Raw genomic sequence first — 25,612 nt, 5'->3', positions numbered from 1 at the left:
ATTATCCTAATCTTTCATAGTAGACGGAATTTACGGCGGCTTACGTTAACATCACGTCATTAGTGAAAAATGATGATATTTTTCTTATAAACGGGATACGGCACTATACATCCTTTGTTAACTTCTGATTTTCGCTGTCTGGCATTCTTTTACAGAATTATTTATGTCCGGAGTTTGGACTTTATGGCGACTTTCGAGCGGACTCACAAGTAAGTAACGAGGCTACGGTATTGCTCCTGTGCAAAGTTACTTGCATAACTTTGCACAGGAACGTTTTTTTATCACTACGCGAGAGGTAGCTCCTCTGCTTATCGTAACATACATCGTCTGTGTACAGCCACCTGGTCACTTGTTTTGGCGTAAATTATCAGCTTGCAAAATATGCTTTGTCCGCGAAGGAAAGAATCAATCGTTGACAAACCACATTTTAATATATAATACGTGCTCTTTCCTTTTCTCGACTAGCCCGTTATTTTCAGCTGACAGAAAGATACGATGATTCGTCATTAGAATGTCTCGCGTTATCATTAGTCTCAACTACCTCTGTTAGTTAACCGTATATTGTTATTATGAAATGATTAGGATTCACTTGTGATCTTCTAGACGTGGACTGTAGATCTTCTAATTACAAGCTAAGCGCGAAGAGTAAGGACAAGTTAATTGTAGTAAGTTCTATTTTTCGGAGCACCGGTAAGGTAATAGTTCGAGCAAATCCCGAATCGAAAACGTTGTTTTCGTTCGTACACAGCATATAGTAGGATCGACCGAATTTTTGTTAGTTTTGATAAAATATAGGAGATGCAGGAACACCAAGAGTTCTACTTGAGTTCATTTTTACACCACATGCTGCCAGGGGAATAAGAAAAAAAGAGGGAATTCAATCTGAAGAACAAGCAAAAAAGCGGTATCGCATGGGTCGACAAATATCATTTGCCACCTAAATTTTTTCAGGTGGATAGTAGACTGTGGTTAACTACGATCTCTATACCTGACCGCATATGCCTACGCATCCTTCGGCTACAGCGCTTTGTTGGAATACGTACAAAAAATATAAACACCGTAGGGGATTGGTGCATTGCGTCAATACTAACCGTTTGCTGCTGCTGGGAGATTTGTAAATACATCCTAAGAAACGCTGCACTATACAAACTTTCCCAAGTAACTGCTCTTCACATAACCTAATCGCATCTTTTAAATCCTTGGGTTTTTAAAGCTGTTTTTAACCAGGCAGGATTTTCACATGTTACTTTAGTATTATTAACATTATCGAAGGGCAGGTATTTACGTTTTTTTTTTCGTGACGTAATAATGATTATGGCTTGTGCTAAAGATAGACCGACCTTTCGAAGGTCTCGTCTTTGCCGTTTTATGCAATCGTCACGCGCGTCATCGAGTTCGTAAGGAGCATATAAAACCTTACGCTGAAAACTTCGTGTACATATATAGAAATGTATACTCATGTGGTCATTTCGGTGAGAGGAGAGAGAGAGAAAGAACGATCATACAATTGCTGTTGCTTATTTTGAAGTCGAAGAAATGAGGTCGAAAAAATCTCAAATGTAACAAAAAGTAGGCTAAAAATAGGAAAGCCATTATTGAAATTTGAAATGGCCTTATTTTGTCAGACGACAAGTGTTGAACTACGTATGCTGTAAAAGCATTGCTTATAATCTTTGGAGCCATTAGTGCAAGTAGCAACGTCTAGGGTATAGTTGTGTGGCGTACGTTTCACAATTTTAACCCTAACGCTTCAATCCTAATTGTTCAAGCTAGATAAGGGAGATCTCATATGTTATGGCGTTCGGTCTAGTAAGGGGCCAGACAATAGACGAAACATTCAAACGTTAGTGTTGGACTCTAGGGAGGAGACGGCTCAAAAGTGTTGACGTACTTGTTGCTATGGGTGTCTTTTATGAAGTTGTATTTTTGCTAGCCGACCTGAGACTTAATTCATTCAACGGAGCCGATTTGGGTCCAGTGTTTATGTTCCTCATAGACAACTTTCCACTTCAGAATAGAGATCTTCGTCCGAGGTATCCGCTAACCAAAAAAAAGCACGCACATTTTTAGAGGATGTCAATATGAAATGCTTTATTTGCTTTTTAAAGGGAACTCGCAAAGAAACAGGGTAGAGCATTTTGCCGCGATCAATTGCTGGACTGCCTTAAGTTAGTCCGATAATTCCAAAGTTCTATGTTGAAATAAGCAGGTCCAGCGGCGCTGAAACGTATCGAATCGACTGGCCTTATACTTTTCTTCAATTCATTTAGAAGGACAGTTTCGAGAACATTTGGCAAATGATCAATAGTTACAATTCAATTATTCATTGTTATCTCACTGACAAATTTAATTAATTTTATACTTTATTTATATTTTACTCTGTTGCACGTCTAAGTTTTCACAAGTTACAACAAGCAATGTTTATAGCGTTTGCATAATGTGCACTGACTTTACGTCGCTATCCAGCAGAGTATCTCCTACGTGAAAAGATAAAATGTCATGTGTAATAGAACAGCTATTATTTAAAAAAGAAATATATATATATATATTTCTTTTTTATTTATTATGTTTTTAATGACGTTTCATTAGAAACGAGCTTAATAATCTTAAGCTATATGTAGACAAAGTTTATGCTAATAGTGTACGCTCATTCTATTTTCAGGTTATGTACAACAATTTTCGAACGTACGGAACGGTTCTTCTTATAATCATGACGTTCATCGTCTGGATTGGGGTCGCGTTCGTATCAAAACTGGCCCCCATTGCACTATTTTGCGTCCTTGCCTCCATTCTCTCCGTTTTCGTCGGTGCCTTCGTCAACTTCGATGGGAAAACCGACCTTCTGTAAGTAGCCGCAATTAATAAGCCCAGTAACGAATCACCGTGCGAAAAATAATCTATGTGTGTATGTGTATGTATGACAACAGTAGCTACGTGTACACAGCAGGAAATGCATGGCCTTTCCTAATTCAATGGGTGGGATAAACAGCGAAAGGTACGGCCGTAAATCGGACTAACTATGCACCAACATGAAACTAATCTTGCCGGTCGATCGTACGCATCCTCAAACACGCGTATCCACCAAACTAGCAATCTCACATACACACACAAAGAAAGATAACAAAACATCTCTGAAGCACACTGCTCTTGAGTACAAGATCACAGACGGATTCCCTTTCTTTTGGCGCGAGGCAGTGCCCCCCACATACGCACACACACACACACACACACACCCACACGACGATCCCCTCAGCGAAAAAACATCAAAGCATATTTGATCAGTAAGCTCTAGCGTTTCACTATCCGTGCTTATTCACTCTAATCATAGAACTCTATCATTACTGCTGCCATGCTTGAGGCGTTTACGTGTAATCGTACATTGGTTTCGTCAATGGCAGATTTTGCTGGCTTACATGCTAGAACGAGACTGGAAACGAATTGAGAAGAGCAGATATTCATTTGGACTCTTCATGTGAACAAGGACAAACGTCGATAATGTAACAATAGTGCACACGTCGATATATCGGCCTGTCCTTCTAATGAAGTTCAGCTTTGACACCGTTGCTACCCCCAAAAGCTTGTATCACTGTCATGAGATATGCTTGAGCATGGTCATTGCATAGAATTGAAGATGATTAGAAGCAGCAGGCAAAACTTGGATTTCGGTCCTTAGCAAAGACATAGTAAATAGTTAGATAATGTTACGTAGATAATAGTTATCTATAATAACATTCATAGACGTAATAGAAAAAGAATCCAAATTGGACGTAAATATTTAGTAGAAAATTTCGTATTTTCGGCTATTCTGTATTATGTGGCAATATCTAGTCGTCTTAGTATTGATTCCAGCGTACCTTCATGCAACACAATATGTATAAAATTAGTTGGCTGTTCGAGCACCGTATACGTACGAAGACATAGTTCTCGATCGAACCTATTTTTTAGTGTTAGAAACACAGACACGATGCGTTGAAACAGAGAGGATTTTCGCGGGCCGTTTGTCATAAGGAGAATGCGTTTATCCCTTATGCTTCTCGCATCCGAAAAGCGCCAGTACTTTCTATCATCAACGAACATGCATAGCAAGCAATAATGCGTCTTTTCCAGAGTTTAAGCTATTAGCTATTGTATATAGCTGTATATATATATATATATATAGCTATTCTTATATTATATATTTCTATTATAGATATAACTATTCTACAGTGGGCGAGCCTGTACCAAGGCTTAGAACTATTTTTTGCTTAAAATCGACGGCCTACAACATTGTTGCCGTTTTCATTCAACTTTTGACAGATTCTTGATCTAATTTAGATCTGAGGGGCTCAGAAACTTAACTTTGCTTTATGTTTAAATGTAAGTTTTTTTTATTTCAAAAATTAACAGCCGTTTTAGACAAGAGTATATCAATTGCCAGTTGGGCTTTCGAGACAAGTTCTAATAATTAGTTTTCTTCTAAAGGTTTTTACGCCTTTTTGCGACCTTCGAACTTTTTAGCCATTTAGAGTTCTTGCATGTTTGGATGCTACGTAACCCAAGGTTTCATTCCATTCAAGTATTTTCCATGTGAAGCGTTTAAGCAAAATTTCAATAAGTTTACCTCTATCAATATCGCTTGATGAATGGCTACTATTGAAAAGGTATTTGGAAATTCACGAAAAAAGGTCTGCTAAAAATTAGTAGTCAGTGATTTAGGTTTTGAATTGAACCTGTAATTGTGGTAAGTGGTACTTATATCGACGGAGCCCAGCCATCAGGGATGGGAGTTTTGGCACATGTAAAAAAAGATTGTCGGAATATACGTGGAATATACGTTTTTTTTAGAGGCAATCCTAGCAACAAAACGTAAGAAAAAAAGTCATAGTTTAGAGAACACTAAAAACTGAACCATGTCTCGCTACGGCCGGCCTGTATTCTATTTGGCTGTTAGAAGCATATCTGGTTGACTTTGGAATGGAATAACTCTTGAGTAAGTTGAGGTAGCATGATGATCTTTAATATGTATTACTTCTTCTTTATTTTATGTATTTGTCAGAGTGTTTTGGCTGCTTGGAAGCCGATCGATGCTGGGATACGCATGCTTACCTTCTTAGGGAATAGGATGCTCCGCAGTCACATGGACTTGGATCAGAGAAATAAGTGGATTGATAGACATTCCTTTGCTCAATCTAAAGAGTAATTAAGATAAAACTACGATGTTTAGCGTTTCATCAAATAGGTCGACTACGTGCTTTTTACTATCGTGCACACGGTTTGTGAGTCTCTTGAGAAACTCGAGATAGCAGGATGGCATCACTGTCTCATTTTTAACGAGTATCCCATAGTGGTAGATGCTTCTAGCGTTTATGGCAAGCACTATCATTATCGTTTTACATTCGAACTTACTCGACACCGTTACTGGACTCGATTTCTCTTCGTACGACGATATGCTCTCGCGATATGGTCCCGCTTTGGTTGGGGGTAAAAATTAAGCCATGCCTCCTTTATAGCGGCCATATGCTCCGGGCGGATTTTTTAAGTTGGATAAAGTTACGCAAGTTGCACCTAGAATACATCGCGCGCATTTTACACTGGCCTGGTATTATTTCGAATCCGTTGTTTATTCATATGTTGCTGCGTCTGGGTCAGAATTTTGCAATAAGATGTCAAATGCCAGTTTTTGTGCAGCTCTCCCCAGTTGCGGTAACGCTTTTTTATCTTTTTGGGGTCCCGATATCTGGTTACCTTCTCGCTGGGTCGCTACTACGCTAATCTCCGTTTTTTGTACCATTCTTCTCCATTTGCGTACCGTTCTTTTTATTAAAACCTTTTTGGATAATATTTTTGGTTTTCTTCACTCGAAGAACGAAAAGTTGGCCATTAAGAACTGATTTTAGAAACCAAAAGGTGTTTTTCCTTATGAACCCCTTTCTTTGGAGGTAAGCTTAACCGATTTTCACTCGTAAATTTCTGGAATACCGGACTTCCAACCAGATTTCCTGAGGTGTGTAACTTGAAAACTATTTAATTTCGAAGTCAGTTGGATTTGCTTGCGACAGCCTGATACTCTTCCTTGAAATAGAGACGCTTCATGCAGTCGTATATGGACGTACGGATACGTGTATTAGAAAGAGAAACTGTAACTTCGTGTACTTATTAGATGTGTGAACGTTTGTTTTGTATGAGTTTTATCGATGAAGGAACTAAACAGAGTGCAACGTGAAACGTTTAAAAGGACGACGCCTGTAACAAGTAGCTAGAGATGTTTTGTAAATGCCTGCCCACAGCGTGGCAACAACGAACTCTGGTTTACCCTGATAGGCATATTTGATACATTTGTTGAATTAATTTATTGACAAAGAAAATAAAAACGTTTCCTATTATTCTGGATGACACTTTTGGGCACCTATGAAACAATACTCGCAGCAAAAAGAATTCTCTAATACTTTTTAGATTTATCGTAGCATCTCCCTGTTCCATGGTCATTTAGGTTTCTCACGTATTCTTCGATTGGCACTTTTTGTGCCGCTGTCACTTCTCAAATTCTGTCAAAAGCCATTTCGGATTAGGTAAAACTATGAGTACACTGTTGAGTACTCAACTAGTGAGCGAGTAAGGAATAAAATTTAAATCTTCGAAATTTTATGGAAATATCTGGGATATGGGACTTATGGGGAAATTATCGTATTTTGACCAATACCGTTTATATTATTTTTCGCTTTAACATACATAGTAGTCAACTGTCTGCAAAATAGTATTAGGAACGGCCAAAATCGGCAACGAATCCCCAACAGCGAAAACAAAAAGTTCTCTTGTAAAGCACCAGGGATAAGCGTCCATCTAATATAGGCGAGGCCAGACGGAAAAAATGGCCCTCCTTTGAACCACTTCTCGCTTGCTACGTTATTCGCTTAAAGCTTTATCTGTCCGTTTGCGCCCGTAAATATAACGCATGAGCGGAAAAGAAGCGAGAACTATTTCCGCGAGCGGTCTTTGAACTACTGCATATACTCCCAAACGAAAAACTTTTCCAGAAGCTCCTGACCAATACAATGTTTACGTAGATCTAACTGAGATACGGTAAATTAAATATTTGACAATTGCGACAAAGATAATCAATCCACTGCTGCTTTGAAAACGACCTAAACGGTATGATAGTTGCTTGTTCCTCGTTTGAAAGCGATACGATTGCCCCAACCAAGATTTGCTCACTTTCTGGATATAGCGGTGATAGTGAAATTTGTTTGACTTCGTGTGTATCGTCCTCCACACACGACCGCCAATGAAATTTCTATTTGTGGTAAGGACGAAATCGAGGATGGATTTGAAAACGTTAGAAAACCCTTTAGCCTTGGGATACACTCGACTGCACACGACCATATACATAATAAACACAGAATACGAAGGTTGACGCAGTGATCTAGTTTCTACTTATGGCTTGGTCCTTTGGCTGTAAAACTCATAGATAGTTCCTTATTCAATGCAGATTACTCTTGGCTCCTCATTTAGGCGTCCCCCGTAGAATATGTCTAACGTTCTAAGTGTCGTAACGTAAAAACGTGAAAAAAGCGTCTGTCTGGCTAGAAAAATAAACTGCAAAGTTTTAGTTCTCCATTTTCGCCATTTCGTTTGTATATATATATATATATATATATATATATATATATATATATATAGGGTTGATTAATCGATATAATAACTTTAAGCTGATTTGATATTCTGGCTAAGTTTCATTTTTTGGAAAGTTAAGATTTCTTCTTTCTGTTCTAGTACATTTTTAGGCTTTCTTTCTTCTGCCTTACAGGGTGAGTTTTATTTTTTTTTTAGCGATTTAAATTGAGAGGTTTAGAAAATGACATGAGGTTTGATTTGTTTTTTTTTTCGGTTGTTACAATTATTAGAACGAGATTTTTCTGGAAATCGTTAAAAACTAACGGACAAGACATATAAATGATGAGAACGTCCTAAAGAGTGAAGGCTTAGCTAAAACCTCAAGCTGGCACTGCGTATTCAATCGAGTGCTGACTTTAGATGAAGTAAAATTTGCTTCGTCTGGGATCGGCGATGTTACAGTTGAACTTGGTTATTTTGTTCGCTAGACGCCGCGGTGTGATAATGGATTAATTGTAACTGATTGAATTATAGAAACAGAAACAATATGAACGGCCAGTTAAACTCAGATAATAAAGCTATTATTGAAATCTCAATCGGAACCACTGTAGAGCAATAGGTTTGTAACTTTGCGGTAGTCTTTCCTTAACTGAGTGTAAAACATGAGATCCGTTAATATTAGAGAAAGTTACTGCAATGCATCGATGTGGTCGTTGGCGCGGCACTTCGAAATGACGGGATAGGTGGAGCGGGACGGATAAATATTGGTGTTTCTCTTACCTTGGACTTGGTAAAAAATCAGCTGGTTATATATATCTATAAGTGGGAAGGCAAATAATCCAAAAATAAGACAACGGGCGCCAATCAGCTAATTGCGACGAAGTCCGAGGGTTCCTAGAGTATTCCATTGAGAATACCTCCGCAGGATAACAAGAGCAGTGCAATGGCAAAGTAAGCGACTACCAAAACGCGACTGTATACTGATTGAACCACAGCAAAATACTCTAAATGGAGCGTTGCGACGAGACAACGAAACTGGTTGAACGGATTCAGGACAACAAAAGTTTAAATCTGCAGTGAAGTTAGTATTTGTGTCGGCTTCGGTGTAAAATAGATCGAATCAGTTAATCTTAGAATAAGTTAATAAAGTAACTACAGTGAGCCTATTGAGACGTTCTAATATGAAACTGAGCTACTTTTGTCTCTGATTAATTAAATCGACCAACAGTTAGACGGGACCGAGGTTAAACCCGCAATCCCGTCCCTATCTATTCCGTTCGATATATGTAGAAAAATTGAAAATTTACATTCTTATTTTTCTTCAATGCGAGCTAAACGTTTTCAGTGAGCCCCTGCTGTATAAAGTTGATGTAATTTATGTTGTTGCACACTTGCTACTGGCCATTAACCTGCCGACTATATGTCTTTATCGTTCTCGTGGCTGCGAGGCATTAGCCCGGCAGAAAGGGAGATAGCTTCTTTCTCAAAACTGATCCTATTGCAGTTTTCTCTTTCTCTCGTTAATCTTTTCAATTTTTTCAACCCAACCAGCCATATCTTATATGAACAATGCTACCCTTCTTACTAAAAGCAACGCTGTTCTCATACGAAGAAATTAATCTATGGAACTGAGCCAAGGAAGGAAGGTAGGTAGATATATGAGGATCGCAGCAAAGCACTAAAGTGTTGCCTGCTTTTATCTAGGACCAAACGGCCCCAACGAAGCGAGTGTGAAAGGCTAGACGTTGAAGGCGTCGTCCTTTTACAAGGAGCAACATTAAGGGAAAATAAAAGAAAAAAACAAATGCATACACGGAAAGGTAGACAAACATAGAGCCTCATCTCAGACACACATTATCCCGCGTACATCACACTTATAAGCATTTCAGAAAAGCAATACCTAGATTCACAATGAAGGCACATTGAAACTTTTTTTTTTTGTTATGTTAGTTACTTCCAAACCAAGCCACCGTCAAGAGAGTACCTATGGCCGAGTTAGGCTTATGGTAGCTTGTTACCTTGAACGACAAGGAGAGAAAGCGTCTCTTTTGCTAGATGTTTCTTATTTCTGTTAGAACGCTAGCTGTTTCTATAGCCGGACTCTAGCACCATGCTCGCACCAAAAGGAAAGTCCGATCGGACCACCTACCGAAGGCCAGAGCGAGTCACAAAGTGTTAGCCGTGGAGCGAAAGGTAAATGGCGCTACCCTTATCACAGTTACCGTCACCAAGCAAGATCGTGGAAGTTTGTTCGTTTGATTGCTTTTTGTTACCCTAAAAACCCGAGAAGTTCTTGCCCCTTATAGCCGGAGTTCGTTTAAACACCAATGCAATCACTGCTGCATCTGAAGGAAAAACGAACGGTGATGGCATGCGCGGTATCTATGTATACCAGGTAAACGAGTGCGTTGAGATTTGCCACTGCATTTCTTTCTTGAGACAGACATATAAATTTTCGTGTTTGTTATTTCGGCCCGAGGTCTTCCCATAAAAAACCGAATCAAATCCTTCGTAAAATCTCTAACATCCAGATCTATAAAAAAGAACCTATTCTCTTTATATTATCCGAATATAGTTCCGTGTGGTACGAAACGTCGGTTACCAAGGACAGCCAACCGTTTTCAGAGGTCAGATGTTGCTGGAATTCGCATATTTCATGTAAGTCACCCGAGTACTTGGTGTAGATGTACTCTTTGACAATGTTACTGTTGGCATCAAGTACCTTCATAGATACGAGCTATATATGAAAAACATTGACCTAAGATGAGCTTGAGGACACGTTGCTTGAACAAACAACGAGTTTTTTTCGTTTTCCAAAGGGTTTTCTTTTTCGTTCGGTGATGGGATTAGAAAAAAAAGTTTATTTAAATTACCGCTTTTTCCCTTTGTCCTGCGCCAGGCCTCTACCTTTCATCGTTCGCTAGGAGGCGGTACATTCGAGAATATACCTGCGGCAGAATAACACTACCATTTCTTAATTTACTGGCTGTAGCGGAATGTACTTTCAGACGTTTGCAAATAAAACAGCGAAGAATTAGTTCAACGGCTTAGACCTTATTGATTCAATCGATATCAGTGAACTCCGGAAGTCGTCGTTTTGGTCTGATGAACTCAGCGAACATTTCCACACAGATTCAGGTTTAACTTCTAACAAAAAATTGGAATTGCGCCCATTCAACTCCGAAATCAAAACATGCATATACGTGTGACTCTATGGTAGGTGCACACTGTATCCCGTCAACGGTGATCGTCATCAATCGTCACTATTTAATTTCCATTCGATAATTCTTGAAGAATCGCTAAACTTTAAAAAACGTTTGGGTTGATAAAAGGACTATCTATCTGTAAATCGCCAATGATATTCAGCAACAGAATGACACAACAGAAAAATGGCGAAGTTCTATTGGCTGAATGGGTAGTAGTAATGTGGGAAGATGCGTGGCAATACGGAGGTACATTGAAGTTTCCAACGTGCACCGTTGTTGTGGTTGTTATTGTCATCATCTTCGTCCTTGTGCATCAAGGCAGACAGGGCAATGCAAGCCGCCGGTGATGGGCTGTTGGATCCTTCTAGTCCAGACGACAATCAACACACCCAAGACGTCGGGGCGGCTGTCGGGAAACAGGCAGAAAAAAAACGGCCAATTAAAAAACCGAAGGGGCCTCGTCAGAACAAAGACAGAAATAAAAGCTGTAGAGGCTAGGCATTTTAAAATAGGAGTACTTGTCTTACTGAAGTACACAACTTAGTTGTTGACAGTCCACTAATAGCGACTAAATTGCGAACTCTGTTTGTGTTTTTACATATGTTTGCGGATTTATCAGCATCATTGTTGTAATTGTGACTTCATGAAGGAGAGCTGACGCGTCACTGCGTTTGAACTAATACAATTGACGAGTTCGTGCTTCTTTTTCCAACAACTTCTTCTTCCAGAACAACACAAATAAAAACAGTACCATCAATGGTCCAGTGCAAGTAGAACCAATGGTCTAGTGCCTTATTTTTTTCTCTTTTAGAGTCCGCCTATTTTGCAATGGCAATAGAAGTCGTTCAAAAACAGTAAACGAGTCGTATCCGTTGGAATCTAGGAGCAGCGATTGTAATGACGGTCACAACTTAAAGGGCTTCCGACAAACGCAAGGACGAGAATCGAAGAATTGAAAACTTCATGAGAACTGTGGTCGGCACTGGTCGGAGGATGCCAACGAGGTTTCAATACACACGAAGAGCTAAAGTAGCAATTCTCCAGAAGAATGCACAGGAGTTCACAGAGTACAATGCAACGCAGCGGAAGTTACCCGTTCTATACATGGCCATAGTGTTGTAATTTCATCCCACGAAGGAAGAACGAGAGCGAGAAGAGCAGAGAGAGAAAAAAGATAGAGAGTAGCGATATTAAAGTGATTTAAGAAGCAACGATATTTGACAACATGAACATGTTCAGACGTACACACACTCACAGACACCGACGTAAATTTGCCACCATTTCTACAGCCAACGCCTAACGATATTTTTCGGTTACCATCACCGACTGATCATCAGTCCTACTTGCACATAGGTCCTGAAATGTTCGTCTGCCATAGGTTTGCAGGCATGTCCAGTAAGGGTCCGCGAATGTAACCTGCGTAAATATTCAGTGAAACAAATTAATCATACAAGAACAGCTGTTTCTAACCATAGGAATAGCCACACATGCCACAGTTGTTTTTAAATTTGTCCCTGCTGCTCCACCAAGACTAAATATCTGGCGAATGGATGGAGTTGGACGAGTAGCATTTGTGGGTGGCCGTATTTTTTAATGGGTTACCATTGGTTCTTGACGTGAACAATATCCCGATTAAAATACATCTGGGGAACTGCTATCTTTCACCCTCCTACCTTTAAAACACTCGCGGTTGGCGAATTCGAACGTTGGTGAAGACTTGTAGAAAAACCCACCAAAAATATGTAACAGACGCTGTTACACACATTCACACAATGGTTACGGATGGTGGTAGATAGCGCACTTTTACAAGCGGCGTACTGTTTTATTAGCGCACATATTTTCGGCTGTCTTAATCAGTGGAGCCTATCCCCTTGCGCTATCTTCCATAGGGTCACTCTACTTAGTTGTATTGGGTTGTTACACTCGATGTTTGGCTAGCAAAAGGCACATTTTTTCAACTGTGTTCGTGTGAAACACAAAATATTTTACCGATACCACACTCTATTTAATGAACAAGCCACCCTTATTCAGATTGGTTTTAGTAAAGGGCAAATACAAAGGGCCGCGATTGATAATTGCGCAAATCACACTGCCTGCTTATGAGACCAATGATTAAAGACCACTTGAAAAGTTTTAATTATGTATCCTTTGATCAAGCCTCAATCATATATTTCGTAGCTAAAAAAGAACGAACGGGTTCATCAGTATTATGTACTGGAAGTTTCAGAGAGGTACCGTTATTTATTAATTTTTATTTTATTTATGTCGAATAGAGTCCGAACGTACATAATCAATATGTTTATGCACATATGACGGTTTATTTCATGTATTCCGGATTGAACGTATGTGCTAGTTTTCGTTCTAATTGATAGAGATATTCTATTACTGCTTTATTTTGTTTAACTAATTATCTGTTTCTTCAGTCTTTTTTCGAGAGTTTTCTTCGCTAGTGTCGATTTTCTCGGCCATGTATCATCTTTGCGCATTCATGGCCTTCCTTTACAGGACAGAAAGAGCAAAGGAACAAAAAACGTTTGTGGTATTGTTCCCTGCCTCGCTGTGACGCTGTCTATCTTATTGGTCATCTTGACCCAGTGACTTACGTTATGAAACCAGACAGGAAAGCATTGTATTTAATGGCCCCCCCCCTCGTTGTTCGTATGACAATGGCCATTAAGAAGCGTAACGGATACGACTGATTCACACACAGAATTGTCTAAAACGGGGACAGCCGCTGATACAAATAAACATGTTTTCTCCTTCCAAACGTGGGTCGATGGTTAGAAACGCCTTAAAGAGGATAGTCTGCTAAAATTAGGGGCACATGGTGATACTAGCGCTAAATCCGGACGTAGCTGACTTCGTTTCGCCCCAGGGGCCGTCTGAACTAACGCCTAGTAATTGAAACGGTGAATACAAAAAAAAAGAATAGATTGTACTATGCAATATTAGGTTTTATGCCTGTACTATGTTCAGCTAGCCGTACGTTGTAGGGATGATTTTTTGTAACAAATCGCCTGATGTTTAGGCGATCTTGTACAAGAAGTCCTTCAGCAACAAGATAGTTGCGAACGTGCATCCTCGTGATAGGTTACCGCAGGGTAGATGTGCAAGATCAATAAATTATCAGTTTGTCCTTGACAAAATGGACACGTCAGACTGGTAGTGATGAAGATCTGCGCTTGCAGTATATCGTGCTATAAGTTATTAGATCCTGTACTTACCAAATTTATGGCATAACTAACCGAACAATGTTGAAAAACGGCGCAAAAACCCGTCTTCAGACGGTATTGTATAATAAGCTATTGCTTTGTACGATAAGACAGGCTAAAAAATGCTAGCTATAGCTCATATCAGTCGCATCACTTAAATTAGTCTACAGCAAATCGGGCGGAGCAAGGCCCAGAAATCTGAAAAGTCGTTTTCAAACAGTATTACGTTATAAGCTATGAGACAAATTTGTAGCATAAGTAGTGCAACCAGCAATACAATGCCAACGGCGTACAATATAATATAATTAAAAAATATATATATAAAGACACAAATATCACGTAACGCTTCAAATCTGCAGCAATAGATGATTCACAAACGCATACACTCAAACAAAGAGAACCCTGTGTTATTACTCAAAGCCATAAACGTTTCCTTGATTCCCTATGATTATTGTACCTTTGCAGAAATTTCTAGAAGCTTCTCCTGCATATCCATTCCGATTTCTATAGTCTAGCCCCGGGCAAAAAGATTATGAACCCCGACAGTTTTATAAATGCCCATTTTGTGCAAATATGTGAACGCAGTGAAATGTAACAAGGGTCGTCGAGGCCAACGATAGGCGTGGCTGGCTCTGTTAAAGAGCAAATTGCCTGTAACAGTGCACTTCTCCTGCCCTGATAACAACTCGTCGCTATTCCAAAGAAAGAGGCCATGTCTTTTAAACGTACACGTCGAGGTAAGTTTACAATGTATTGCAAAAGCAGCATAGCCGTTACTACCAGAATTGGGCTAACTTGATAGTTTATATTGTCAATCAGAACAAACCCGTAAAGCATCGCATTGATTTATTTATTTCGGGCGGGTCTTCCGGCAGCGCCAAACGTACCCTGAATGTTGAGAAAGGCACTAAAATGAACGAAATAGGTCGCACGAATTTTATCTGTATGTATGTATGTGCATGCGAAATCACCTGGAAATAATTTTCTCCATATGATTCGGACCGTATCGTCGTTATCTGAGCCAGCCGCCGTACTTGTTATGCGGCCCACGGCGCTATTTGGACCATTAAACCAACAAAATTTTCCAATAATACAATTCAGACAACCTGATTTCATTGATCAATGCAGTTGGCTTATACCCCTGTTAGCGGCAGCACCGATTTTACGTTTTGGATAGCGGAAGATCATCGCAGAGGCGTAAGAAGATGAATGGACGTTGCTTGTAGGAATTTAACTTTATCTAATAAGGCGGCTATTACAAAAACTGAACATTTGGCAGTACGTTCTACTCTGCGGAGAATACAGGAACTTCTTTACCTATCTATTTTTGTGTGAATTCAGTAGAAAAAGCAATCGAAATAATATATAAAGAACAACTCATTACTGATTTAGTTTGAAGACTTCTTTGGGCAGCCTACAAAGGACTGCTATTTTAATCACACAAAAAATTGCTCAAGATATTTCATACGTGCATTATCGTGTATTATGCACGTGCGATCCGCCCGTACATATTAATAATTACTTTTAGCCAGTCGAATTGTTGGTATAGCCTTTTACTTTTTCTAAAGCTAATTCTGTTAAACGTAAAGTGATTGTAATAGCGGCACACATTTATACAAATTATGTTATTGCACGGCGAGGAAGCGTTTGTTACTGCTGTGGGAAAAGACATAATTAACGATTCCCTAGGGGCAGTCGAAACTGTTTGGGAGAAAGCCGTGAAGCAAAGCCTTTACAAGCAGCAGTAACAGTATCAACAGTAGTTAAGAAAAGGCACAGAATGGGAGTCTGATCAAGCTGGGAGGAAAGAAGAGCCAGCAAGTATAAGCTGGCAAATATTGCCGGCTGAAAGATCGAACGAGTGTTAGAACTAGATATAGAGCACACAAAACACTGCAAACTAGGAGTGTAGAACTACGGGTAAAGAGGGACCATAAGGACCAGTGCTAAGTTGGACTAGAACAAAATGAAAAGGGTGCTGACACGTATTTATGGATTATAAAACGACACCCATTTATGTGTAAAGACGTGCCTGAGTAACACTATGAGAGGCACGATGTGCAGAAAAGTCATGCTTGTACCGTTTGTTTTTTCATGAGCAGCGAGAACAGGTCAGGCTTTCCAGGCCTTATTTATCTAAATGGCTGAGAGGGCGAGTTCTCGCAGAAGCAGCAAAGCTCGCAGCAATAATAACAACGATAGCTCTGCCATTGCTTGGTCTCAGGCGGCCGTCAGGTGGAGTAACGACGTAGGCTTAAAGAAAGCCGGAGGGTATAGCTATCCAGTAGGTCATCATCACGACCGATTGCGGGATCAGGCGGCATGGAACTATAAACGAAAAGCGCAGCGAATTTAAAAAACATAAAGATGATAAATAAAAGGTCAGGAAGGTTAGGGAACAAGAGGCGCGATACGCGTTATTATCGTCACAGTGTTCAGTGGTACTTTACTAGTAGCTCCGTTGAGGGATACGGATACACACACACAGGGCACAGGGTTAAGCTGGTTACGTGTTCTTTAGTTGTACAAGCCTATATTGGACCGGACTGGTACGGGAGTTTGAACGATCCACGAATAATCCAAAAAAGATAGCTCGTATGTTCATTCGACAGTTGGAAGAAATATTTCCCATAGCCGGGTTATACAGAAATTCTCCCGGTCAACAGAGCAGCCGTAGCTGATGTTTCTCTTGTGTTGAAATCATTCGTGTAGCATTAGAATGATTACGACAGCCTTCTAGTTAGAATTAGCAGAAAATTTCGTCGTTTATATAGGTTGCAAATGAATTGTAACGCCTACATTTAATACATTTGTCTCCACTCACTTTGAATTCGAAAGGTACCCCAATCCATCCCGTGTGGCCCAATGCGGCAGGAGGTTGAAAACCGTACCGTTCTGCTTAGCTTATCGCGTACGACGAAAATGTAACAACATCAAAAGGCATATACAGGATGAAAAAGCGAGGAAGTTCGTACCTTTAGGCGTATGTTTAACCGGCCAAAGAACAACCTGTAACAGCCAAACAAAAAAGGCAACACCGAATAATACGTAAGGCACCAGGCAAATAATACATTACACCATACCCAGAAATAGTGCCTTATCCAGCCTGCGGCCTTTTACCCCGTTCGCCCACCTTTACGGCACAAAACCTAGTCAACACGAGCAGTGTAGTTGGAAGACCGAGAGCAGTTCTGAGTTTAGATTAAATAAAAATGAAAAATTAGCACAATGATCAGCCTCTATCTGCTAGATTGCCACGTTATTATGAGCAGTTAAACGGATCACGAGAAACCAAGAAAAAGAAGGCTGTATGTACAATCCTAGAACAGCAAGCAACGGTTATTGAATAAACATAAGTGTCTATCCACGTACGGTCATAGATACATACTGCCAGTAACAAATCAAATTTAGCGTTGGACGAATAGTCGGTACCTAGACGCATCCAGAACAAGCATCAAAGTATATTTATTTCATTTAACTGTTTCTTAGGCACCTGCCCCTCCTATAGCAAGACAAGGTACCGGCAGACATACCCTTTTGCATGTAACACAAGATACATTCGAATAGGATAATCAAGGTGAAATACGAAGAAAAAGAAAAACGGGAAGATCTTCGTTTAGACGAGATGTTAAACTCGTCTAACGTGACACTAGCTATACCGTGAAGAAATGTTGCAAATAAGGGACAAAGGACAAACGCTAGCTCACTGTTAAGTTTCTCCCGTATTTTCCCAAGGAAAACTCCAGCGGAAGAGTACGTTCAGCATGTTAATTACGATCAATCTGTCGACTGCCAAGGAAAAAAGAGGTCAAACATGTTCCAAAGGCCAAAAATGGATGAAGAGACCCTGAACGTCGGCCAATATTCAGCATGGGTTCACCTGTTGTATTCCGAAATCGGCCAAATCCCACATTTACGCATCCATGCTAATTAACGCTGTCCACAAGCCTGCCAATGGCCATCACAAGCAAACTGTCCTTATAAGAACCTTAGTAGCAAGTCAGGCGGCCCTAGTCTATAGTCGTGCTAGAGTTGTTAAAAAATTGTGGAGAAAACGGCAGCCAGCGCTACCCAAAGAGAGCGGCTAAATTATAATTATAATTACATTATAATTTTAAGTCTAAATGATCCTAATTCAATAGGCCGGTCAGTTGTCAAACGCCAACGAGTGCGATATTTTCATTACGAAATTTTCGTAGTAACGTAGGGCCTCCTCAGCCGGTATGCTATGCAGACGGTTGATGTAGTTATTACAGTCGCAAATCCTCCTTTTGTGAGAAGATCATTTTTATACGTTTGTGTTGGCCTTACCGCATAAAAAGCCGATACTGAGAAAGACCCACCGCCGTTCTGAGACTACGATTTCTTAAGGGCAAGATTGTCAAAGATGGTTCAAAGAAGTAATCTTCTTACAAGCGAACTCCTTGCTCGTACGGGTATGCTCATTGTATTGTCGTGATACTGCCGCTTCTTATGTTCAAATAAGAATCGTACGTAAGTATGAAAAATGGCAGATTCAAAAATTGATGAAAAGGATCAGGCAAACGTATTAGTGTTCTTTCGTGTTTGCTATTCTAAATGGCGCGAGTTACAGCCGCAGTTTAAAAACACCGAGATTACTTAGTAAATGGTCGTTTTTTGAATACTGTAATATTGAATGATACATGGTTTGATCTCAGATGGATCTAATCGCCATGTAAAAGGTAAAAAAAGTCATAACGATTATCCGCCTGTTATCACAGATATTTCGAAAGTTAAGTGAACATTAGTTTGTTTTCTCAGCGTATCTGTCCCATTTTCCAATCATTTCCCTATCTTCAATTTACGCAGAAAGTCTTTCGGTGCAATAAGCTTGGATTGACTCGATTTGATAGGGTTAGTAGATCCAAATAGGCATGTAAGACATTCTTGATATTCGATGTTTTGCCTTTCTATTAGACCAAGGACGGTACCTATGCACAATTAGGGAACTCTCAGATGTCAGGCTGCCGTTCAGCAGAGGGAGGGCCAATGAAAAATAGAGGAAAACCAAAAAGGAAGACAAATTGATGGTGAGTTGCAATTGGATCTGTTCTGGCTATTTCCAATCGATCATACGCATACTTTCTATGCGCACTAGCGCGAAGATACGGCGTACATCCGCCCAAATCAGAATCATTTCAACTGACCCGAAATGGCCTATTCTGGCAAAAAAAATTTACATATGAAATAATAAACTTTTTTTTCGCTCATGTCTTTTTTAGACTCTGGGTCACGCCTGCGATGTTCGTCTGCTGTCGAATGCCTCTACAATGTTTTTCTAAAATGAGGATAGTTTCACGAACATGGCCAAAATTAGCGCAATAAGGAAGAATCTCAAGCACTAGTTTAACAGAGATAGACTGTTAGGGCTATGCGCAAGCGCCCCACAAAGCACACAAAAGCCTCCCATAATATGTTCCCGATTCCGCATAACTGGCCATACGCGCACTGCCTGAAAAAACTCTTACCTTTACCCCCTTCAGACCTGAATGCGGTCGTTAGTGAAGGACGGAACTTTTTTATAATCACGCTCATGGTATGTTATTCCGAGTAGCGTGTGCCCTTGTTGAATTTGCCGATGCTCTGTTGATTTGAGCTTTCTGTGCTTCATCTTCATTAGTTGAAAAACCCAGAACTTGTCCCAGCGGGCTTACAACCCTATGACTCGGTAGTTGATTACAAAGTGAATAGTTATGGACGAGACGCATTGATAGTAGTAGGGATAGACACTTCTGGATCTTACACAAATGTGCTGCTGGGAGGAAGGTATACGAGCTTGTTCCCTATGTCTACGAACATCAGTTCGAACACCGCGATTTTTCATGTTTATTCCGTAGCCCTTATTCTTCCACAGGGCTACTTTTATAGCATTATATAGGAGTGTTTTTTTTATACACGGGCTATAGACACGAGCCAATAGGGAAGAGAAGCAGATAACACTGTATCCTTGCACATACGTAGTATGTGCTGGTTGGATAATGTTTCCCGTGATCAATAACAACCTTAGAAGCCATGGCAACATGGTAATAAAAAACTGTTCGCACTCATAGAATACTTAGAAAATTTCAAAGCCAGAACCTGCTCTAAACTAACTCATAAGCAAATGTCAATTGTTTTGAGTTTGTAAGGCTTTGAAAGGCAGGTTTGCTTCAGTAGCTCCGCCTAAGGAACTTTCATCACTATGTGATCGACTATGCCATCAGTCATGACTGATGGCATAGTCGATCGCCCATACTCAGAGCGAACGAAATGGTCTCCCTTCGCAAATTTCCAAGGGATTCTGTTGCTGCATGAGGCCTTAAGCGTACGAATCAAATTAGGAAGGAGACTCTTCTCACGTCAACGCTCTGTCATGATGATGATGGTAGTAATGTTGATGATGATGATTTTTTGAGGTCGATGTGCCTTACTGCTGAACTTTTTGATTCTCGCTACGTTGGGCATTTTTATGGCCATTCATACTACTCCAAAGAGCCTTCGGGGAATGGTAAGTCTGGTGATTTTAGGTAAAAACGAGCTCGTCAAGGCTTGAGGTCAAACAGCGTGTAGAATAAATCATTGTCGTTTGACCACATGCACAAGCAATAGTCTGTCGTGTAGCTGGACACAGTTGCCGTATACTAGAAGCGTATTGGCGGGGACTCTCAGACGTTAGCTGCATACTGCTGATGCAATGCTAGCGCTGAAAATGCTAAAGATTAATCCTTAAAAACTGAACAGCTATAGAAGACGTGATGAAATAAAGAAAAATCTAACGGAACTGCTACATAGCCGATGAGTGAGTGGAAATTAGCGTTATACCAATTGATGAAATTTTTGTTCACATCAGAAGGACTAGCAACGTACTTTCAGAAGATTTGTTGAAAATTTCAAGATCGAAAAAAGTACGAATCATGCTCCGTATGATCAATAGGTAAAAAATAAGCAATTTTAGGTCAAGTTGACGCCCTCCGTTCTACTCTATTCCTTCGTTTCAGGTACTGCAAACTGGGCGACCGTATCTTGTCCCAAAACGTTAAAGAGTTCAACTGCACGAAGGAAAGCGAGGCTCTGCGAAGCGTACGTCAATTTATAATAGATAATACTCTACGTTTAATTGTGAGGCACTTTTATCTTAACCAATCTAGACGCCCAGGATGTTACACGTTATCCTTAAATAATTAGCTGCTCTAATAAATTTTCACCGAAATAATCCTCACGGACAACATATATGAGACAAACATTTTTTCCAGCGTGTTAGATACTGGACAGCGTGACCACGCCATTAGTGGATCTAGCTTTATTCTAGCTCGTGTGTCGTAGTTCTACTGTAGTCCCGGCAATCTCTAACAGTCTACTAGAGGTAATGCAAATATGAAACTCTTCAGATCCATAATTAATACTGAGACTGTTGCGGAAATCTATGAATTTTCTTATTGGAATCATTTTGAATGTTCAGCTAATAGTGGATACTGGTTTGTTTATACACACCTTGATGACTACTATAGCTCTTCTGTTTAACCAACAACACTCGAACATATTGCGATCCCTACTATGAGAGTCATGACGTTCAAGAGGTTATCTCGGTGCCCGGAATCAGCAGTGGAGTGTTCTTTGGTAAGTACGACCCCATTAGTATTTAGAAAAACACTCGTTACAACCAGTTAGACTAGCTGGTGAACTGGGAAATATTTCTAAATACTTCTAAATAAATAAAAGTCGACGAAGTGCCCATAGTACAACTTAACTGTCCAAAATACCCGAGCGACCCTAATGATTATTTAATAGCGGTCAATTTAAATCGATTGATTTTTAGGGAAGTTATTTGTGTAAGTGCATAGATCGACACGCAGGTGACCTAATTAGTGACGTCAATTTAGTGCATGAAAAAAAGTGCAGTGATGAACTTACCAGAACTTACTTTCACGACAGAATCATTCAATTCAAAATACATACTATTCCTATTTGGTTTAATTTAGATGAAATTGGCTGAATAGCTATTACCTAGATCTTTACCGGCATCGAAATGTATAGTTTGCTGCTCATAGGTATCTTTGACACTTCTGCACAATGCTATGATAAACATACTCACAAATGGACAATGTACGTTTCATAATAAACTGGTTATTTATGGCGTTTGTAGATAATCTTCCTATAAACTTCAGAGAAAAAGGTCAGGTCGTGTCGACGAATCCTGATGACGACGAGCACTTGGAAGAAACTAAGAAAAGAGCCTTTATTGTCTCCGATATTACGACTACATTCACATTCTTTGTTGCCATTTTCTTCCCATCAGTTACAGGTATGTTAATTAACCTAACGTTTTCACCTAACGAAGATACGTTTCAAACTTCCCTATTAGAAATTGTGTAAACACTGCAAAAGAAGTGTTGATAAGTAGATAGATATTTCGTTCACTTTTCGCGTTAGAAACACAAAAAGATGGTATATTGACATAGGAAAACATCGTATAACATATAGAACAATTGATGCTCGTTGAAAAATTAGGGTTTATCGATTTCGAATGTTTAATTAGAAGCGGCCACTGTTTGAATTGGACCAATTTGGATAACTAACTAAGCGAGATGTTCTTCCAGAAAATCCCCAGAAATGAGTATACTGTACCTTATAGTCGTCAATCAAGTAAATATAAAATTCGATAATTAAATTATACGACGCGTGGCCGTAGTGCAACGTCTTGTTCATGATTTACGAAAAAGTATCGTTGACCTTCTTCGATAGGAATATACCGCAATCATTTTTCATTCAATTGATACAGGTATCATGGCAGGCTCAAATCGATCCGGTGATCTGGCAGATGCTCAAAAATCGATTCCTACGGGAACACTGGCAGCACAGATTACGACATCAATCGTTTACCTCGCTGGTGTTTTTCTATTTAGTGCCGCGTTCGACAACGCTTTTCTTCGTGACAAGTACGTCAAAAATCAATGCATATACGAAACAATTCTCTAATACTATTACACTTACTCATAGTCGTTTGTTCTTTTTTTTTTGTTTTAGATAATTGGTACGTAAGCTAAAAATTAGGGTTAAAAAATTTATCGTAAATTTGAACTACGAAGACTTGCAATCAGTAACATTTATTGCAACACCAACGAACTGATCGACGTGCAGGAACGCATACTTTTCTATAATTTATATTAAATAAAATCTGACATTTTTTAAAATAACACAGACGAACCGGTGCGGCTTCGCATTATACTATTATTGTTATTATTAGTAACTTGTAAGTGACGTCGGAACTTTGTTTTGACAAGAATACACCTATACACACTGCGTTATGCGTACTCTCAGCCGTCGTTTACAAGACGATAGTCCGGCTCAGTCTGAAGCTGACTATAAACTAAGAAAAAGTAGGTTCTGTTAATACCGCTGTTATACCTGCCGTTGTATTAAGGCACATTTTTTTGACCTGTTCTAGAATTCGAAATGTTTAAAAACTATGTTCAATTCAATTCAATGTTAAACATGAGCCTCCATATCAACGATCTTCCGTGAAGCATTGACAAATAACAGTTTCCTGACTCCTTTTACAGATAGATATTTGCTTTCGTTTAAATTCAATGGCATTAAACCCCTTCCAGTGTGGCGATCCGATAGCAAATATTAAATATAATGCAATAGCATTCTATAATAATTTATATAAAAACGCATAATATTCATGCAATAGCATAAAGCTTAAATACTTAAGCTTTTGCTTACTGTCATCATGAACGCAGGGTGATTTCCAATGTTTGGAACTACGAGGCAAACATATTTGAAATTGGGCTGCCAAATAGCATAGTTCCTATGCACCGGATAGACAAATCTCCTTTAACAGGCGCTTAGTAGTTTGCCTTACGTGACACTGCTTCCGTGTAACTGTTTCTCATTCATTGGGTCACTCACATACATTTCAAAAGACCCAATTTTGCAAGATCAAATCAGTGCTGCTGCTGCTGCTGCTGTTTCTTCCGCCCTCCGGTTTCCCGTGGCAAACGATAGTTATCTAGGTCACGGTTTACTTGCGCTAAGACGTATTTTTAAGTATATCTTCTTTATCGTATGCCATTTGCAATAGTACCAGGTTGTCACTTTCTTTTAACAGAAATTTGCCTTTGATGCCTTGAGAACTTTATTCGCGCCGTATTCTCTAGCCACCATTTGGATGCCGCTTTTATCTCGGCTCCTAAAAAACAATCGAGGCATAATGATGTGCTTACCGTTGTCGCCAGGAGACGGCATAGCTTAGAGATACAAAGTGTTGTTCCAACGGAGGCGAACTATCGAGTCAGTTAGTTGGCCGTCCTTCGGATTTCCGTCCGCTTACTCAGATTGTGCTCACGGAGAACGTATGAAGGCAACGATCACGGGAACGTTGGGACGCTGTATGAGTGACGACTAATGCAATCAACAGTAGTTCTTATGTCTGTATGCTGAATATTTCGAGATGATTTTATAGCACGAGACACTCGGCCGGTGAGAAATACAGATTTTTCGCATTTTCACAACGAGAGAAAGCTGGCCTTTGAAGTCATCTTTACATTATGACTTGCAATTTTCCACGTGCAATAATAGTTCATTTAAATGTCTATTTTATTTAGTGGCTTACTGAACATGTCGGGTGATCTTGTTGGCCAGTGGATTGAATCGGCCGGTCTAGCTAACAGAACCGTAATCAAACATACGGCTGACTTTTTTAATACGTTCCTTGAAAATCAATAGAAACAAATCATCTTGCTCCCCTTGACCAGCTACTAACACCATTTATATCCGCTGCTGGGACGTCGTATCTCTGAAATATCTAGTTTCTCAAAATCGTCTAACACCTGCCTCGGTCGTTCAGCCCGTTACGTTCCGTTCGGTTCGGTTCGTCTGTTTCTCGGCGACAGAGGACCGAGGTCAACCTCCGCTTGCTATCATTTCAAGAGACGTTGCTTGCGATTTGCAAAAACGCGCGAGCGAAGAATGATGAGGTCATGCACGCGTGCCCGAAGTGACGACAACGGCAATAACAAACGAGGTGGAAATAGTAAGCGGCGACAAAACCACCCAGAAAGAGAATCGAACGACGAGCGAACGCAGGATGTTAAAGTCGAAGAAAACTAGAGGCTCAATGGAAGCATAAAAGTGCAGCAGTGAAAGCGCTAGTAGAGTTGCAACGAACAGCAATCTTTCGTTCCCTTTCGACGGAGACCTGGGCCGTAGGACTGGTTTTTATTGGAATACCTTGATGCCTAGTAAAGGTTTCCCTCTCGATAGAATTGTCTCGTAGCTCGATAGATCGATAATTTACGGAATCAGTATTACTTCGATACTGAAATACATTAATAGTGCTACTTCAATGAAACCTTAGCAGACGAATGAACGAGTACATTGATGAAGCTACATGATTTTAGCGTATTTTGGAACGTTTTCGACGTAATTTAACTTCACCAACGTTATCGCGTTAAGTTTTCGCTAGGCATGGAGATCATCTCTTTAATTGAATCTAGTAACGCGAATAAGCCAGTACACGCCGCTCCCTTGGTGGTGGCGAGTCTCATAATGGAACCGCTGACGAGTTGATAATGCCTAAAATTTGTGGAGCTGAATGAAATT

The 25,612-nt window shown here is 39.9% G+C and overlaps 1 protein-coding gene across 2 annotated transcripts in view; it reads left to right on the top strand.

Annotated features, from left to right (window-relative positions):
* The window catches only part of kcc (solute carrier family 12 member kcc), a 229,155-nt gene that overhangs the window by 170,720 nt on the left and 32,823 nt on the right, over nucleotides 1–25,612 (top strand). For both annotated transcript variants that reach the window (XM_022841387.2, XM_022841390.2), the window contains 6 exons: nucleotides 156–209; nucleotides 2,663–2,844; nucleotides 21,007–21,088; nucleotides 21,517–21,625; nucleotides 22,152–22,310; nucleotides 22,788–22,944. In XM_022841387.2, coding sequence (XP_022697122.1) covers nucleotides 156–209; nucleotides 2,663–2,844; nucleotides 21,007–21,088; nucleotides 21,517–21,625; nucleotides 22,152–22,310; nucleotides 22,788–22,944 — 743 coding nt within the window. The remainder of the gene's footprint in view (nucleotides 1–155; nucleotides 210–2,662; nucleotides 2,845–21,006; nucleotides 21,089–21,516; nucleotides 21,626–22,151; nucleotides 22,311–22,787; nucleotides 22,945–25,612) is intronic.

Source organism: Varroa jacobsoni, unplaced genomic scaffold (assembly GCF_002532875.2).
Source record: "Varroa jacobsoni isolate VJ856 unplaced genomic scaffold, vjacob_1.0 scaffold_925, whole genome shotgun sequence".
Taxonomy (NCBI): domain Eukaryota; kingdom Metazoa; phylum Arthropoda; class Arachnida; order Mesostigmata; family Varroidae; genus Varroa; species Varroa jacobsoni.
This window is presented reverse-complemented; position numbering and strand designations above follow the sequence as displayed.